Source organism: Rhodnius prolixus, unplaced genomic scaffold (genome assembly GCF_049639745.1).
Source record: "Rhodnius prolixus isolate KJV_2025 unplaced genomic scaffold, Rpr scaffold_1, whole genome shotgun sequence".
Taxonomy (NCBI): Eukaryota; Metazoa; Arthropoda; class Insecta; order Hemiptera; family Reduviidae; genus Rhodnius; species Rhodnius prolixus.
The window spans coordinates 30,106,406-30,126,107 of record NW_027411581.1 but is presented as its reverse complement, the minus strand read 5'-3'; the positions used below and the strand labels follow the sequence as shown (position 1 = coordinate 30,126,107).

Here is a 19,702-nt window from a genome sequence, read left to right as displayed (position 1 = left end):
GTGCTATTATTAGTTGTAAGTATAGAATGAGGCAACACTGCAAACATGCGTGGTAACTGTTTTGAGATGATGGTGATACAGATTCAAGGTCCTCCTGTTTGAATATTAGTTTCTTTTAATATTGAGCGCTGGAATAACATAAATTTTAAATAACCTGCTATTTATAATTGCTGTTTTAAACATGCCGGATCTCGCTTTGTATGTGAATGTTTTCATTGAGCTATTTAATTGTAAACACAAAAGTGTTGGGTTCCATTGTGCAAAAGTGTTTTACTAGCATGGACTCTTCTAATTAGCAATAGCAGCTGAGGTCAGTGATTGCAGCTGAATCTAGACAAGAACCGATGTTTCAGTAAGTCAATGGCACTCACAAATATCAAAACTGTTCAAAAATAATATCTTAAAGAAATTAATTTCATTAGAACTTCAGATATACGTTTTTAATATAATTTTCTACAAATTAAAATAAAATGGAAGGCCAATTCAAAAGAGTAAATTTAACTAAGTTTACATGAAGGAAAACTGTTTACTTTCCCCAAACATTGAATTCTTAAAGTAATCAATCTACTTAGCGTTTTAATAAGCATTATGAGTTAACAAATGAAATATAACATTACATCATTGCCAACATTTCGATATATGTGCGTGTTGTGTATGTAGGTATTGAAAGGTATGTAAGTGTATTGAGATTTGCTAAGTTGGAACCACAAGTATCAATGCTCTTAAATGCAAATAGTAATTGCAGCAGAATCAGACAAAAAAAAAAAAACCTGAGAACTTGTAATATAAATTCAGAAATAGCGAATTTAGAAATGATAAAAATTCAAGTTTGACGGAGTTTTGAGATCAAAAGACAAACCAAACACCGTAAGATTAATCTCATAAAAAATACAATGAAACAGCCTGGTGTATGTACCAACGAGAATTCGTCTGCAGAAAAACATTCTAAATTCAACCTTTAACCTCACTGTTTGGCTGCCATTTGTCTAATCACTTTTAATTGTTATTTTTATCTTTGCATTTTATACGAGTACATTTAAATTGTCCATGTTATTCTAGTAATTAACTAGTTTCATCAAACTATATTCCTAGGTATGTACTTGGGTATGTGTTATATTTCTTCAAATGAACTATCTGCTCTCGCCGAACTAAGTAGATCTTCTGCAAGACATCAGACAATCACAAAAATTACTGACCTTTATTAAACTAATAATTTCAAATTTTTGTACCAGAGTTCGCTGCTTTCATCGAGGGATGATACTTTGATTAGTGCAAAACTGTTTCCTAAAAAAAAAAAAAAAAGAAAAAAAAGCCTTTAGATAGCAAATCATGGGTTTCGGGAGAAAACGTTATTAGAAAAGAAAATTTGATTGTGTGTCATTGTGTTTCCTATTTGAAATGATAAGAAGTAAAATTGAAACTAATTTTGAAAAATATTGAAGCTACGTTGAAGGAATAACTGTCATTTTCTCCCAAAAATGGGCACTTACCTGCGTCAGTAGGGTCAATTAGCAACTGTATCCCGACCTTGACTATTGGTTACCTTGGGAAACTATATTCACATCAACCATCACACATGACAAGAAATTATCTTAAAATTAATAAATTAAAATATTATTTATTACATGAGTACAAACGCGTTCGTGAGTGTGCGTGAGTATGTAGAGCTTCTCATAAATGATACGTATTCTGTTTTAATGATTAACAGTTTAAGAAAAACCAACAATAAGTAGTACCTGTTATATTTAGCCATTTTAATTGGCCTATTTTTAAAAACATGTAATAAAATTTATCAACAAAAAAAATGCCTCAGCTATTTTGCCATTTGCTTTTATTTTATTTTTTAATCGCTTCCCAGCAGCCTCCAAATTTGAAAAGGAGCAGTACTGTGCGGGAGCTTTCTTCACGGTGACTCAGGCATTTGAAGTGTGGAGTCCCGGGTTACTCTCAGGAATACTACCCCTAATTCCACGTACCGGTTTTGCCAAGTCTCTCAAGATACTCCCTTTTCTCTTTACTTTCCAGCGAAAGCAGGAGTTCCGCAAGGAAGTATTTTGAGATTAATTTTCTACACAATTTACATTGCTGATCTTCCTTTGCATCATAGTACTTCGACCTTTGTTAATGGTACTGCTATCCTTTCTTCTCATCCCGAACATAACTTAGCCTCTAGACAACTTCAAGAACAAACTGCCCTTAATAGAAAAGTGAAAGAAAAATTGGAAGATAAGGGCGAATAAACAGAAAGGCATTCAAACCACTTGAGATCACTACTTATATCGAGACTACTTGCAAAACGATCTAACTTTCATTATAAAACAAACTTATTTCGTAGAATACTTTGCTGTGACCAGAGTTGGGCAAAATTTTTAGTCGCGACTAATATTTTTAGTCGTGACTAAAAATGTGATTAAAAATTTAGTCGCGACTAATTAGTCATGACTAATTCAATCGTGGTCACATTTAATCATGATTAAATTAGTCGTAAGCGCGACTAAATAAAATAATCATGATTAACATTAGTCGTGAATTAGTCGTGACCAATTTTCTCCTACAGATTAAAATTTGAGGTTTCCGTTGAGCATTAAAACCTTTACAGGATCCAATCCTTACAATCCAAAATCCAATCTCTCCAATAAAACCTCGCATAATGATCCATCCATTCACTTCGATCTGAAATCAATCCCACAACTCATTCTATAATCACAATCCTCTCGTACAACAGCTTTCAAGTTTAACCTTACCTAATACTCTTTTTAGATAACTGGAGCCCCAGTGGCTTCTTGACTACCTTCACTAGTTCCACTGGGTATCTTCTTTAAATGTCAATCATTATTCTAGTTCACATTTGCTTGTTGTAAATTTTACAGTAGCAAATAAATGAATAGGTTATTTAAAAAAAAATAAAATAAAATAAAGTTTTGTTATAAGCTGTGTAACTCGATATTTTCCCCTGAATTACACTTCGCAGCTCAATCTATCCCTTCTAAGATTAGTGAATCTCGGAGATCGATTTGTGGTGCATCGAGGCCGTTAGGCACAGACTGCTCAGTGGCTAGTCCAGAGAAATTTATGGCTTTAAACCTCAAAAATACATGCTTACATAAAATTGTTTCAAAAATTTACAGCAAAAAGTATATAATATAGAATGTAATATTTTTCATTAAAAAAATTCAGCTCTAATACGAGATTAAATGGCTTAACTTTTCTACAGTCTTACAGAAACATGAATCCTTCTGGCCGACGCTTTCTAAAAAATAAAATTCTTTAATCAAAAAGTTGAACGTTAGATTAGAATGGTAGGGGTGGTGCGCCATATTCCTTTGTAGCATTTACAGCCGTTTTTAAAATCGATCCATCAAGGAGTGCTTGGCAAAAGACTGATATCAAATATCTAGTCGCTAATCTCTGCAAGCTTTTCAGGCATGCTACAAGAAAGCTGCCACCTCTAAAAACGCAAATATATTGCCGAAATTCTTAGTTTAGAACGTGCAGTAAGTGTCCTCAGAAAACAGATAAAAAGTCTCGTGGAAAAAAAAACTCAATTTGCGATCGAAATGGTCAAAGAAAAAGGAATCTTTTTATTTGTATTAAAGGCTTTTTTACTGCGTAGACATGGCGAAACCCACAGCAGTTTCTTGCTGGTCAACTGTCCATCGTCAAAGTTTAACTATCGTATGAAAAATCATAGAAAACTACCAGCATACACGGATGCCTCGATCCAACATCCAGAAGCTACCTGATTCATTACTATGCTGTAAAACCAACGCAGGACGGCCAATACGGTCTCCGCACGTTATGGTGGGCTTGGAAGCAACGACCTTGGACGGAGGGTAGTGTAAAAACATAGATGCATTGCGAAAAACTATACTATATGATAGTGATATGTTTGTAATTACTATTTGAGAATTACAAGGATATATAGGGATCCCATCCAAATACAATTGCACTATATTAAAGTACTGATCAACTTCATACCGAGGTCAATTATAGTAAAATCGTACAGAGTGTGGGCACACAATTACAGAGCCCAAATGTATCTGGCCAAGATGACGATAGACCTTCAGAAAGCGGGCTCTCCGTTGGTGCGACGACAACAAAGAGAACTAAATTACATTTTAAAGTCCACTGCCGGAAACAATTAAGGAAGGGCCAGTTTCAAATGTAATTACAATAGTTGGTTGAAAACACTATTGACACTCTGATTTACAATTTCCATTGAAATTGACCGGCTAAGGGAGAGAGAAAGAGATCCCTCTCTCTTAAGGGACGGGGATCCTTACGGAGCTATCAGAGACGATATCGCTAACCAGCCCCAAACGAAAAATACCCTTAAGGGCGCCTCTGGCGGGATAGCTCACTCGTGAAAGGAGGAGGGTCCTGTAGACAATCACCCGGGGCGACAGGGAGCAAAATAAAATTCTTTCTTGTGCTGTACTTGAACAAACAAAAGAATACCTTCATTTAAGGAAAGATTGAAACAGAAAAGATTGAGAGATTCATTACAGAAAAATTGTATGTCCTAAACTAAAGCAAGGTAGAATGAAAAGTATATAAAAATGAATAATGATGCTAAATACAACATAATAATAAGAAAATACAAGACTCACAGTGACGATAACGATATCCAAGGCACTAGCCAGGCCGAGCATACGGGAAGGAATGAATGAATTTTTAAAAATGTTAGCGGTAAACAGTATATCGCTCTTGCAGTTCAAGGGTCACTCCAAATTTATATTAATGCGGCATATCCTGCCATCTAAAACCATTTTTCGGTTACAGTCACTATTTTCCTTGGATTCTAAATTCAATTTTGATTTTCTCTGACCAAGAGAAATATTTCTAGAGTGCAAAAGATTGAAGATTGCATGCGAGAAATCCAGTTTATTAATAATAACTTAGACATCTAAACTTGTGAGCTCACTTCAAGCCAGAACTGAAATGGCCTAGAAATGAAATTGCAAAGTGTTTAGAAATTTGGAGTGTAAAACTTGTATAATTCATCTTTTCAAAAAGGCTAGTTTTAAAAGAAGCTATTGTCTTTTTGCTATTGCGAGAAAAAAACTTCTTAGCCGCATAAAGTGACTTTTTTTTTTAAACTTAACCAACTTTAGATTCTCTTTACAATAAATTAGAAGTCAGAACATATCGCAGGCAGCCAAGAGACAGAACTTCTGGAGATTTAGATTTTTTAAAAAGGGAGGGGAGGTTACAGGACGTTTTCAGATAAGCGGTAATGAGGAGCGCCCCGAAATATTTGGATTGTCCAAGATTATTTTCTCTTTTAAAAATGTTGAAACTTCTTTTAAAAAATTGCAATACTAAATCAATAATACTGAGCGATTCTTTTTGCCAGAATTCATTGCTTTAAACCCTGTAATAAAGTTCATATTTGAGATTTGCTAAGCAGTTACAGTAACTTTTCACACGCATTTTATATCCTACATTACATCCCTGTCATTCCTCGTGTTTATGCTCTTTGCGTAATGCAGTTTTTTTCTCTCTTTCTTTTAAAATTATTAGTTATTTTTATATTTTAAAGTGCGTACATATCAGAAGTCATAAACGCTGGGTATCTTTTTTCAGTTTACTTCCAATTCCCAAGTATGAACATTCCTCCAAGATACCTATCCTGAAATAGACTAAAAAAAAAAATCCAGAAGCTGTTCTTCCCACCTTCCAATCTCTTCTTGTTAACCTCATTCTTAAGCAATCTTATAGTTTAGGATTTGTTCTCTCCTCGACATTTTGTCTAAAGAATAGATTTTTTTTTATATCCACCGCGCACGACTAACTTCGCCATGTTTAATAGCTAATCATTTATCAATATAGATTGATGAAAAATCAAAATAGAAACCATAAAAAATAAGAATACAAAATTAAGAAATGAATTAAACTAGCTTTTCATTACAAAGTAATTTCCCAAGTTTGACTTCTGTCATATAAATTATTAAAAAGAAATTCACCTTTACAACCACCTGATGTAGATAAGTTTGTCCTCAAGTTGCGAACTTCGAGGCTGTATTTTGAATTTATAAACTTACAAACTTTATTTAAAAAATAAAAACAAAAATAAGTAAAAAAAAACACAGTGTAAAGGAAATTTCCCAAATAGTCGAGTAAAAGTAGGGTTAAAAGGAAAAAAGCATAGAATGTTTGCTGTTGGTTTTTATATTCTCATTCTCTATTATTTAACATCACACAAATTAGCTTCTTTTTTTAAAAAATGTGAGGTATAAAATTATGGAGGAATATAAAAGAAGTAAGATTTTACTATTTAGTTTGTTTTTAAAAATAAAATTTTAAAAAAATCCTTCCATTAGATTTACAACTTTGAAAGCAATATTTTAAAGAAAATAGATTAAGTAGGGCGCAAAGAAATGTAATTTAATTTGTAATACATTTTTTAAAAATAAAGTAAAAGAAATCCTGAGCAGATAAAAAAAATTCTTAAAAATATATGTTATTTGAGAACTTGAGCTTTCCTTTGTTATATTGAGCTTAAAAAAAGTACTACATATTCATTTCAAACCAAAGAATGGAATGTTTCTAAGTCATATTCGCTGCGTTTGAAAATAATAATCTCTAGCTACTTTGCTATAATTTCGTGATTAGGCTACTTCTCGCTACTAAAGGAATGTACCTAATGAACATAAAGTGAAATGTCCTTATGATACCCGCTCCAAAAGAAGAAGGAAAATGGAGGAACTGTCCTGCAACTGAAAAATAATAAAGAAATCTTCTTGCGCTTAATAAAATTGAATTGTTAAGAAATTATACCTTCCCTTTAAATAAAGAAATAAGACACCTGTGCAATTTCGTGCTCATAAATATCTAGCAATAAGAGAAGCTTCCGAAAATTAGCTGCGAATTTGAATGGAAAAATAAAAAAACATTAAAATCATACAAAGATAACATCCTTGAATCGGCTGACATTCTTCAATCAGGGCTCACAAGTAATTCATCGCTCTCTTGGTGAAGGCAGGTTTCTCTCTCGATCAAACTGCCCCACCAGAACCATCTAGCGGTTAACGCGCATACTTCGTACACAGCGGTTATCTCTCAGTAACTTACTACCTTTAGAGAACTATCAAATCACCAATCCATTTTTTTTTTTTGGTAAGTTATTTTTGTAAAAGATTTATTTTCCATAAGTTTATATAACTGAAGTATACCTGCGTACTCTCAATAATTACTCATTACTGCTAATTCAAAATACATTTATTTCACGATCTTGCTTCTGTACAAAAATACATTTTTATTTCATTTTATGAAATAAATATTTCAAAACGTTGAAATGATAAAAAAAAAAATTAGAAGATCTTACAGCTAAATTTTATCAGGAAAAAACTTCTGTTGATTTAATAAACATTTGATTACTATAGAATGTTGTTCATAGTTTTTGGTGACTGAATCATCAGAAGAAAGAAAACATTATTGCCAATTCCAGTAATAATTTGCTTACTATTTTTTGCCCAGCTTTCGACCTAGGTCATCTTTAGAGCTTATGCTTGTAGACAGCTATAGTATTTTTTACATTTATAACTCAGTACTATTTGATTATTAATTTTAAACAATATAAAGTAAAAGAGGATATTTTAAAAATAAAAATCTGGAGTGAAAATTCACACGAACACTCCAGAAAATGTCCAAAACGAATTTTGCTAGTATTTTTTTTTTAACTCTTGATATAAATATAAAGTTTGGAGAAACTTTCGAAAATAAATCTTAGAAAATTGAAAAATCCATTGAATAACGAGTTATTTTAGAAAATATGAGTTACTGAGGATAAATATATTTAAAAGCAGACCATTTTATAAAAACCTCTTCTTCTTACCCTGGGAGCAACAAAACGGATTTATCCGGTGAAATAACCAAATCGAAAATCAGCACATTAACATGCAGAAAGGAAACAAACAAAGTTCACCTCCTGATGAAGTAATCAACCAACATTTCGCAATGGACTGAAAGTTAATGGGAGTAACAACACGTCGTGCAAACTATTGATTTCCAAATTAAGTTTGCTTATTTTACAATTCGAAATATTGTATGAAAAGTAGCCCGACCCGACCTGTTCACTAAAAAGCAATGAACAACCTGCCACAAAAATATTCCGTCCAATATGAAGTGGCCACATTGCCGACCGGCGAGACGTTCGTTGTGTGTCATTGCAGATCGCGTTCTTAGTGCCCGGCTTTAAGGATTAGAGATCATTCTTATAAAGAGTACTAGACCACTTTTAACCGTTAATACATTGTAAAAGCCTGCATAAATTGTAACTAGTAGAACGCAGTGCCACCAAATTCCTTATTGCATTGTATTTTATTTTACCTGGACATAACGGTAAAATGCATTTTATTGCAAATATGTAAAAATGTGGAAATAATAAAATAGAAGTGTTGAATAAATTTATATTTTTAATCACCGGTAAAATTGAAAAAGCCGTTATCTCTCTCTAAGAAGTGAAGAATGTGATATGCAAATATAACTGGCCTGCTGTCTTGGCGTAAAATAAATAATAAAAGTCCCAAGGCGTCCACTCCTTGCAATCGAGTGAAAGTTTTTTGAAAAAATGTTTACTAGAATAAATTTTATTCATTTATTTTACAAGTGCTAAAAATATAACTAATTTATTCACATGAACTATTTTATTTTCTTTTCAAATAATCCTTACTTGATTATTTTGTAAGCTTCAACTTACTGTGCAGAGCAGTACAACATATGTGGCCGTCAAACAAATATTCATACTCTGGTCTATCTTTCTTACTACATATATTGACGCGATTTAAGTTAGATCTTATAGTCAATTTCACTTCTGGTGACGCCTTGGAAAGATTTTCAGAGAGTTTGAGAGCTTTGACAAAGAGTTTGACTAAGAGATTTGACAAACAAATCTGGTGAATAGCAATGAAAGACTAAAGTGGAATTTTCTATCCGAATGGTAATCAGAATGAAAACAAAAGAACATTGGGATCTTAGAGAAGGTATTAGCTCCGTAGATAGCGTATACTGACTGGATTCTGAGGCGGAGATCCCTGGTTCGTATTCAGCTGCTGGCCCCTTACAATTTCTTTTCCTATGACCTTCTTAAAGCTCATTGTCAGGTAATATACAGTGTTGCCAGTAACGAAAGCACACTGTTCGGCGGCAAAGCAGGGCACTGAAAAAAGCTCCGAGCGCCATTGACTTCGGATGTTAACGATTTTAAAAAATAACAAAATAAATAAAAGAAAACTTTGGGATCCTTATAGAGGATAAAGTAAAAGGGTGCATCAAAAGGGTGGCGTAGGATTTTGGATGCAATAGAATTTAAAAGACTTGGTTAAAACACAGTTCAGCCGTTAGTCCTGGTAGATCGATTAATTGTTAAGTAAATCATTTTTTATTTATATTTTGTGTTGGTCGTTCGTAAATAAATGTGCAGTAGTGTGTAGAGTCTTCTCATGTCCTGTCTGTAAAATTTATTGTGGGAATCCCACACAAAATGACGCTCTAGGTACTAACATCTCAAGTATTTTACAATGTCCGAATTTTTTTTTAAGTAGATAACCGAGTAAAAGTAAAGTAATCGCCTTTTTTTTCAGGCGGGGCTTAACGTTCAACTACCATTTACTAGGTGTCGTGGACGGAGGCGACTAGCAAACATACTTTACTATTTCACATTTAACCATTAAATAAAATCCAAGGCCAAGACCGGGAATCGAGCCCAGTACCACAATACTTATTAGCTTTGCAGGTCTCGCCTCTTAACCCGCTTGGCTACCGTGGCGCCTAGATGAACCGAGTATACTACGCCTTAAAGTAAAGGAGATAAAGTACTATTTTATTTCAGTCATTTCAATTCTACATTTACGAAAACATCCTTCAAAACCTAAATTGTCTTGTAGGTCTCTTCTAGCATCAATAGATTCGGATTTATGTTTTTACCGAAAATCACCTATTTTGAGGCTCTCTGTTTTGGAAAAAGTTTTTTTTTTATGTATGTTCTTGTGTGTGAGTGTGTATGTAGTCAGTACAAATCAAAACCTTTAATCGATGTACGTTCAAATTTGTAATTTAAACAAGATGGCACTGCGGACGCAATAATAAATTTCAAAGATTTCTTGAAACTTAGCACCATTACGATTTGCTTAAAACTTTGTTCATTGCGTAGCTGATGGTCTGTAACTTTTATTTTAAAGAACTTGCCAGAACTTATGGTGCTTCTTAGGTAGTGAGTTGGCGTTTTGCTTCCCAACTGAAGTGTCACTTAGTTGCATTACTTACAAGTAATTGCAGTCTTATTACTTGTAGAATAATAATGAGAATTATATTTGTGATCAAAATTACTTAACTTTAAGTTAATCAGATGACCCTAAATGCTACTTCACAAAAGAGATTTCATCGTTTTTAACGATTTATTTTTCTCATACATTTTATGTTCAAGAAAATTTAATCACATGAATTCGGTGAGAAAAGCCCATCATTTTCTTGAAAACAACTTATCAACGAAACTCTAGATCAGAATAAATATTTTCATTTATTTCAGAGTAATCTATTCATTTTTATCTATTCATTCTCACGAAGAGAGGTTTTCCTCGCACTGCTGTTGGGCTCTTATTGTCACATTATAAATTCAGAAGGTGTTAATACAATACATATATGAAATGTTCCTTTCACTCTCTAATATTGTGATTACCTTCAATTCTTTTTTGATATTATATTATTTTTCCATTGTTTATTTTATTCTCTTTATTGCTATCAACATATTCTAATAAAAACATTTATATTCTTTGAGACTTAGTTTATTAATATTATTACCATGCTAATTATGGTGGTAATTTCCGGGAGAATTCTATTAAATTACGTCATGAATCAAGACTATTAAGACAATCGGAAGAAACTACTTAGTAGATAATATCACACTAACAAGACTAAAGGAATCTGCAAACGAATTTGTTGCCCCCAAAAAAGGTGCAAGAACTCCTAGGTAATAAGAATGTCACTTTTGAATGAAAATAATTGTTCCGTTCCAATTTCAAGCATATGAGGGTCGCCCAACAGTTTTCCGATTGAGCTGAAGTTCAGTTCAATTTTTTTTTTTTTTTTTTAGGATTCGGGGGAGAAGCAAAATTATAACTCGAAAAAATTTCCTACAAATGTGAACCATCTTAATATATAAATAAGGGTAATGAGTGGTTCTATGAGCATAATTGATTCAAGAACCTCTAATGGAAAGTAATCTATGAGTGATGAATGTAAGATTACATTGCTTCTTAAGGGATGGCGCCAACCAGGTACACAAACACCTCTTCGTCTTCTTGATCAGTGGCCTAAGAGGGAATGTGCATTCCAACGCTCGTTACTTTTTGAGGCTCCGTCATATCTCGCGGAACAAGATAGCATGATGGAAGCTACTATAGACACATAGTCACACTGTGAGAGTAGGAATGGTGCGAAGATATATTGTGAGACGCTAATGACCTAAACTGTCGAAGCTCAAAAAAGTAATTTCTATATAATGTGTTGTTGAAAATTGAAAATGATTGATGGTTGTGATCATGAACGGATTGCCAAAAAACAAATAAATGATTTTTTCTACTGCTCTGCTTGATTGATAACGTTTCCCTCTTTACTCTGAAAAATCGTTCAGAGGTAGTGTGAAACAATGTCTAATTCGATTTTGCAAGAAAGATTAGTATAATTGCCAAACAGCATAAATAATAAAAATAGAACTGTCAGACAAAATGGAGTTAGTAGAAATATTCACTCTCTACCGCTCTACCCGACCGAGTGTCCACTCTTTCGTTCATGTTCCCTCGTCACACATAATCATTGTGCTGAAAAAAAAAAAAAACACTGACATCCAGAGACTCTTAACATCTGAATTGATTTGACTTTAGTCGGTCCATAAACGCAATCTAGACAGGAATGTTCTTAGAAAGAAACGTCAAAATTATGTCATTTTCGACCATTATCACTTGGTATTTTGGCCATCGCAAATTGGATGATTTGGATGATGAAATAACAATTATAGAGTCCAATTTTAATCCAAACTTAAGCAAAGTCATCATTTTTATATAAAAGTAATAAACACTCTTTTAAAAGATTGTTCTCCAAGTTTACGGTTAAATCATTCAGACATATCTGAGAAGTATTAAACATAATTATGATTTTTATCTCAAGGTAAAACACAAAGAAGAATTAATAAGACCGTTAATTAACTTGGATTTCTTTATAATGATCTAATAGCTCGCAAGTAGTACGCAGAAAATAACTTGTCGCAATTATGTTAATAGTTTTACTTATCTCATTATTATTTTTACAATAAATAAGTGGCAAAAAGTGTGCATTTGGCCATTCTTTGTACTAAAGTGGAATTTTATTTCTGTTTAAAAAGATTAGCTATTCCATCATTGTTAATCTAGAGTCCGGTTGGTTATGCATGCCCTGATCCCTTCCTTGGAGAACGAATGACAATTACTCTTAGTAAATAACGATCCAATAACCAATAACGATAACATTGAAATAGAGTGCTTTGATAGCTCAACTGGTCGAGAGGGGAAAGGTATTACAGTGGTTATCCACATGATAGATCGGACTGCGAATCTTTAACTACAACTTAAGTTATAAATGCATAAATTATGTAAGATTCTAAGTGCCCTAAACGGTTTGACTCTCAACTGTACCACCTAAAATACACATTAGCCCTCCAACAAGGGTATCAATGTATTCTTTAGGGTGTAAACTTGAAAACACAAAAACATGTTTACAAACACAGTAATAATATTTAACTTGAACCACACTTAGCTAGAGATCCTTGCATTCTCTTTCACCCGTCTGAGTAACTAAGGCTTGTGGTCGAGGTGGCAGAGCTAACAAATGATGTACCTGTGTAGATACGGTTCTCAAGTCTGATAAGCTTACATTTTCTCAGATTATCATGTGAAAAAAAAAAAAAATGTCTAACTTAATTCTGTAGGATTGCACAGCCAGGTAGATGAATGATAATAAACTCTCCTTTCCCTCAAGTACTTGAACATCTATGTAGTTAGCCAATCTTTCCTGTGTCATAGAAACTAAAAAAGTAAATAAAGAAACTAGAAAAAGAGAATACTAAGTATGATATGATAACTGAAGGCTATTCTTTCCCATCTCATCCACAAATGACCTTCCGTTATCTGCCTCTATTTGCCTTTCCTCTACTTCTTATCTTCCTGCAATTATTGCCTATTTTTTCCCTACTTTTTGTTTTGAATGTTCTTTAGTTTCATACTACTTATTGTTTTTGAAAAAAATTCATTTTACCATTTATTTCTCTCATTTGTGATCCAAAATTGCACTTAACTTGTTACATCAGAAGATTAAATTCATTTTAATTTGATTTTGATACTGAAATAAAAGAAATACCAAACCACAAAAACTAAGATAAATATTTTCAAGTGACACAGTGTATCACCTTGCCTAATCGCATTCACTGAATATTTCTTGGGGACTGCATAACTTTCTGAGACCTTTGATAGCAAACACAGGTTTTGTGTATCTCACAATTTAACTTAAGAATTACTTAGTACAGATGGCGGATTTATATTTATTTATTTTTTCTGTTTTGGTATTTATTTTCTAAGATCATTCAGTCAATGAGGCTTCCAATTATTCTGATTTTTTTCAATGGCTACAAGTTAAAAATATCTCTTTGGGAATTATAGGATTTTTTGTTTACAATTATACTTCAGAATACTAAGTTCTGTCCTATAACCAAGTTTTCAAAAGTGTCAAGAGTTGGGATGGATATGTTACTTTGTTCTGGCACTCTACCATTTCTCATTTATATATTTGAATTTTTATTTAACTTAATTTTACATTATTTTTTACGAAATTTATTTATTCTTCTAACATTGACATTTTTATTTTATTGTTGCCTAAATGTCTCATTCATTAGATGATTTAATGGCTGCAATTAAAGAAAATAGCAATGAAATAAGATTAACAGACCGGAATATTAGAGAAGATTCTGCACTTGACCAAGGTTAGTAAGAGATCAAAGATTTGAAAGCCAGTAACGCTTTTCTTAAAAAAAAATAAATAAAATCGATGAACAAGCAATAGAAATAAAGAAAATTTAAAACAATAAAAGCATTATTCATTTCAAGTTAGAAGAAAACTCTGGGTATGAACTATTCAAGGAAATTGAAATAAATTTATGTGAAGATTTGGCCCATATTTACTTTCAATATGATTAAGGGGAAAATATCAAGTGAACAGCTTAAAGTTTTGAAAGTTTCTGTTTCTCACGGAATCGAAAACTCATTTACGATTACAAAGTAAATATTTCAGTTTAGAAGGGAGATGATGAAAACTGGACGCAATGGGTGTCAGGGATGAAGTCAACAGGAGGAACTTCTCTTAATTTCTTCTTCTTAATTTACTTCAGTTGTAATAATTTGAAGATTTTTTTTATGGAATGTCTCAGGTTTTAAACGACTTTTGAATCAAATTCTGTAAATAACTTAAGTAAGTTATACGCGGAATTGATAAATTTTGTTTTGTAGAGTCCTGGATTATTCATTACAATTGTAAGGGTTCTCGCAGTCTGCTTCCGTTTGCCTAGGCTCCACCCTGCCTTGCTGAGCAAGATATGTGTGTGGCAGCCCGATAGGACAATAGGTACCATCCCAGCACTAGTGGCCTTGGTATGAGAAAAGAAAATGTGCAGTAGGCGCTAATGGTCACAGACGTCGATGCGCCGGGAAAAAAATAAGGATTCTCTTTCCGTTTTTTAATTTAGTGTCTCGGTTTCTTATTTTTATTGTAGTGTATTAAAAGAGAAAACTTATGGTCGTGCACTTTCTAGTATTATGTTATTTATAAAAGAATCTCTAACTGAAAATATCAAGTTACTAAGTTACTTAAACAAATTGATCTTTTGCTATTTATCCAGCCAAATTTTAATAATTTTAAGCATTTAATCCGGGACCTAATGGCGCCCCCAATCAGATATTGAAATGCTCAATAATTTTTTATTAAATCAAAATGTTTACTTGAAAATTTTAGTTGCGATAATGTTTTTGTTATATTTAGTAATTTCAATTGTAGAATGAGGATCTGTATGAGAAATGCCTTTTTGATGACATCTCCTCTGAGAGTGTAATTTGGAAATATATTGAATACTCGAGGCCAAATTATACTCGAAACAATGGAGAGTGTAGGTTTTGCAATTGTAGGACAGACAAGTACAATTTATATTGTTACCTTAAGTTGGTAAGAATGTAATAGTCCCAATATGGACCAATCACTTTGCATGAAAGATTTAGAAATTGTGAATCTGTCGGATCTGTTTGACAATAATACTTGCTTTATTTAATAACAAAAGCAAATATATTCAGAATATACTAGACATTCTAATTGTGTTCGTAATACTCGTACAACCAAAAAACCTGGATCAAAAATAGCATATTATAGTTAACTTTTAAGGAACTTAAAAAGGCCAATCACGAGAATAGTGTCTTTTTAAACTATTTTAATGTTAAGTAATCATTTTCATTAATTAAAAATACTACCAAAAAAAGTATTATTTAAAACCTACTTGATACCTTAAATGAGTTTATAAATTCCAAGCAGTTTTGGCTGGCTGTGAGGGTCTGCTATGTTTCAGGTGTTCCTGGGTTTTTATATTTCCATAGCTATTTTAGTCAATCAAACCCTCGTGGGTAAAGTATGAGTGTTAACACGATTTGTTCTATATGATTTATGGAGGAGATCATAACTGAAGCAGAGTATGCCATAAATTGTGGTTTTTTGTTTAAGAGAAGGCCATTTTAAAGGGCTACTTTGTTAGGTTAGTTAAGAGCTGATATGGGTGAAGGGCTAGAGCTGTTGCAGCAGAATATGCTTTTCCAACGAGTGTGGGCTATATCAAGGTATAAGGTGAGAGAGAGGGTTGGTCGGGGAGTTGGTGTGTTACCCTAAGGCACTAAGTGTGGTGCCCTTTGGGTTCATGCCTTTATTTATGAGCACGGGTGAAAAACTCTTTTCACCAAGTGTAGAGCCTTGCGAAGAGGTTGGGTAGGAAGTGCTGTGGCGGGTGATAAAGCAAACTCAATACTTCACAAAGAGGGAACTTGGCGTATCTTCAAACTTGGTCACACTTCAAATAAGAGGATAAAACATGAAAGAGACATTTTTCAAAAAAATAATACCATTTTCCTGTTTTTTTTTTTTATTGTTATTAAAAACAAAGTCTGGTATGAATACTCTCACAACTAACTTTTAAAGCAGTTTACGTAAATAAATTTCTTGCAATTTACACTTTGTACTAAAAGAAAAAGATGTCTTCAAAATTATACATATTTAAATATAAAGCTTCTATTTTCGAAACAATAAACAACAAATACATATTATGTGAACACAGACGATTTTTGATTAGAAGAATTTTTTTTATTTGGCAATGGTTTTTAACAACAGCAATCAACATCGACATGAATTCGCTTCGAAGTCACACTTCGAACGCCTCCTCAGATACAGAGAGCAGTTGATAACCTCCTGGCTTACCTGGCTTGCGAGCCAGAGGAGGCACCTTTGAAGGCACAGTACATGCTTCACAAGTTGAGTAAAGTGCATTATTTGATAAATTAAGGAATAAGTTTGATCCTTTACATGAAAGATATTGATCACTTAAATATGTGGCAGGAGGTTTCCAATTATTTTGGTAATTAAACGCAACTCTCCCAAAATTACCAAATAATTATTAAACCTTCTTGTTTGTAACAGATGTAAAATTAATTTTTACCCATTTTGTGTATGCTTGAGAACATCTAAAGCTCTTAACATTTGATTTTTCTTAGAAAAATCACTCGGAAAACGACATATTTCCCGATATTAAGAAAAATACTAGCTTTACTGCCGGGCAATATTTTTAGTAGAAAAGGGATGAAAAAATACATAAATATGACCTATCGCAGGCTCTTCTTTCACTTTGATAACAATTTAAAAAATTGAAATATGATTAATAAATACCAGATTTTGAAATAGCCTAGCACATTTAATTTTGATATCGAATTGCGGTTACCGGTTCTTTCATAACTTTTTATACTCTTTAAAATTGTGTATATGAAAATGGGGGTCAACTGCAAACCCTCACTTTTGGTCGCGCGTCAGCCGCGTATGCGAGCAGGAATCTAAAATCAAGTTACATATTCTGAAACTAGAGATGACCGGCAACAAATTTTTCCTCTACCATTTTTCGCTCAGATTAACCATTTAAGCATGAAATGCATTTGAGCCGTCTTAAAATGAACACCTGTATGTGTAATGTATGCAAAGTGGTTACCAAGTTAGCAGAAAATATTTTATGGGAAAATATATATTTTTTTATTGAGGTATTTTTGGGGAAATCTGAAAAAATTGAACAATTCATTGAGTGAAGGCTTACTTCACTTTGGGGAATCTTATCTAAACTCTGAATTTTAATAGCAAACTTATTATCGGTAGACAAGAACAGGTAGCACCGTAAATCTCACAAAAATGACACTTTAGATCTTCTAGGAGGAGGATAAAAAACTTCAAAGCGTTTTCAGAAAAATCGATTTAGTGTATTGGCACTTTCGGTAGGCTGAGTTTGTCCAAAAGCTTAAGGCCATCTCCGTCGGTGGCAACTAAACAAGAGAGCTTCCTGCGATTGTTCGTTTTCGTTTACAGGCTGATACAAATACTGGCCAATTTAAAAGAACTACTTTTTCGGAATCAAAAGATCTCAAAATGGATATTTCCGCCGAAAATTCGAAATCAAAAAATTGCCACGATCGCTATAATTTCTTTTACCTTGGAAAAATGGAAGCCTGAATAATAGGGAATACTTTCTTATTAAAGGCCCCTGCACACTTTAGCTCTCAGCTCCTCTCTTATAATTAAGGAGTATGCATAATTATTTATTTGAGTTAATAAAAATTATCTTTTTTTAAAAAAAAAATTAAGAAGCGCCAACCTCTGGAGTCAATAGCACCCTGAGCCTTCTTAGTGCACTTTTGGTTTTTTCTTGTTGCAGACAATACAGCCAACGCTGGAAAGTGAATTTTACATAAATGGCTTCAATAAAGAGAAAGAAATGGCCGGCAGCTAAAGAATCTCTCCAACGAGAACTGTTCGCAATCCACTACTATTAGTAGGCTTAGAATATATATAGTATATATTCTAAAGTATATCTATTAAGTAAAGTAAGCCTATATATTATTTATATTTTATTTTTATTTCTATTCTATGTCTATATATGTATATATGTATTATATATGTATATTCTATAAATTATTATATGTTGAGTTATTATTATATGTTATTTTAAATTATATTTCTTTGTAACTGGGTGATTGCCCGTTTTGTAAATAAATAAATAAATAATTGTTCATAACAGTGATGAAACAATAATCTTTGAGGCTACAATTTTATTAAACAATTAATTCCACTATAGTTAGTAGATGTAATTTCAGTAAAATTAATGTCTAATTGAGAAATACAACATTCCTAGTAAACAAATGATGAAAAATTACTCATTGTAAACAGTTGGGTTAATGTGAGGAAGTAGGAAACATGTTTTCTTAATTCTGTTTGTGTATGTATTTGGTGTGAAATTAGGTGTAGAGTTAGGTATAGTTCGGTAAAGGAAGGTGACAGGGCTGAAGGTTATAGGAGCCCGAGACCAAGCTACTACTTATATTTACTGCCAAATTATGCAATGTCCATTATTAACATTCTCAACCTTCATTCTCTAAATTGCTGCGTATCTAAATCATTCACAACTAATCCTTAATTATGTATCTAATTTATATTCCATTGTTGAGATTATTTTGTTTCTTTTTATTTCCATATCATTTTATTCTTTTATGACTTTTCAGTTAATTTAATCAAAACGTTAAATTAAAGTAACGGCCAAGACTAATGTTTTGTTTGGCCTAGTAATTCGAAGTAAACAAATGTGAACATCATGTCATGATTTATTTTTATTTCTAAATAGTCCCTTTTAGATTGCTATCTCTTACATTTATACAGAAAATTATTTCTTTAAACAGTTTGTAAAATACGGATCCTAATTAAAGGTAGTTTCAAGCAATAAAGTTTTTTTTTTTTATTCACACCTTTAAAAAGGCGGTTTCCTTTTTTTGTTTACAGTACAATTTTAAACGTACCTTCCCTTGTGACTCTAGAAAGTCAAAGCAGAACAAGTGGTAAATTCCTTACAAGATGTGCAGGAATCTAGGTAAGCTAGTCATGAGAAAAAATGAAATATAAAAAAAAATCACAGATTTAAAAAATGCACCATGGAACCAAAACAATCTTAGCTTTACAACTACATTTCATCAGCAGCTAACACCCTCATCTCCTCCCTTAAACTTTATTTCATTTAGATCTGGGCACAGACATTCTGGAGGTCTCAGCATAGCTTGTCCACCCCAGAAGCTTAAACTAAGCGATGACACGTAGGCTGCCTAGTCTTGAGCAGTGGGATCTTGTCATTCAGTGTCATGGACATTCATGCGCATCTAGAGGACACCTAGCAGGCACTAAGTTTCTTGCACCAGCCCGATTCACTTTTCCGACTCATGCCTCAACTCTGATTTAGTTTTTCGGTTCATTAAGCCTAGACTTTGCTTTAATTTCCCGACTGTTAGTGCCTAACCTCCCGCGGATATCTAGCTTGCGCATGGTCTAGTTCTAAAATAATGTGTATTTT

The 19,702-nt window shown here is 32.9% G+C and overlaps 1 protein-coding gene and 1 long non-coding RNA gene across 2 annotated transcripts in view; one reads left to right on the top strand and one right to left on the bottom strand.

Moving 5' to 3' along the window:
• The window catches only part of LOC141458585 (uncharacterized), a 37,449-nt gene extending 32,782 nt beyond the window's left edge, over positions 1 to 4,667 (bottom strand). Inside the window, exon 1 of the mRNA XM_074136814.1 lies at positions 4,611 to 4,667. Coding sequence (XP_073992915.1) covers positions 4,611 to 4,652 — 42 coding nt within the window. The 5' untranslated portion in view covers positions 4,653 to 4,667. The remainder of the gene's footprint in view (positions 1 to 4,610) is intronic.
• On the top strand, positions 82 to 18,399 carry LOC141458627 (uncharacterized). Its single transcript, XR_012461082.1, has 2 exons — positions 82 to 352; positions 18,023 to 18,399. It is a non-coding gene; the product is annotated as an uncharacterized lncRNA (long non-coding RNA).
• Positions 18,400 to 19,702: the final 1,303 nt, after the last annotated feature.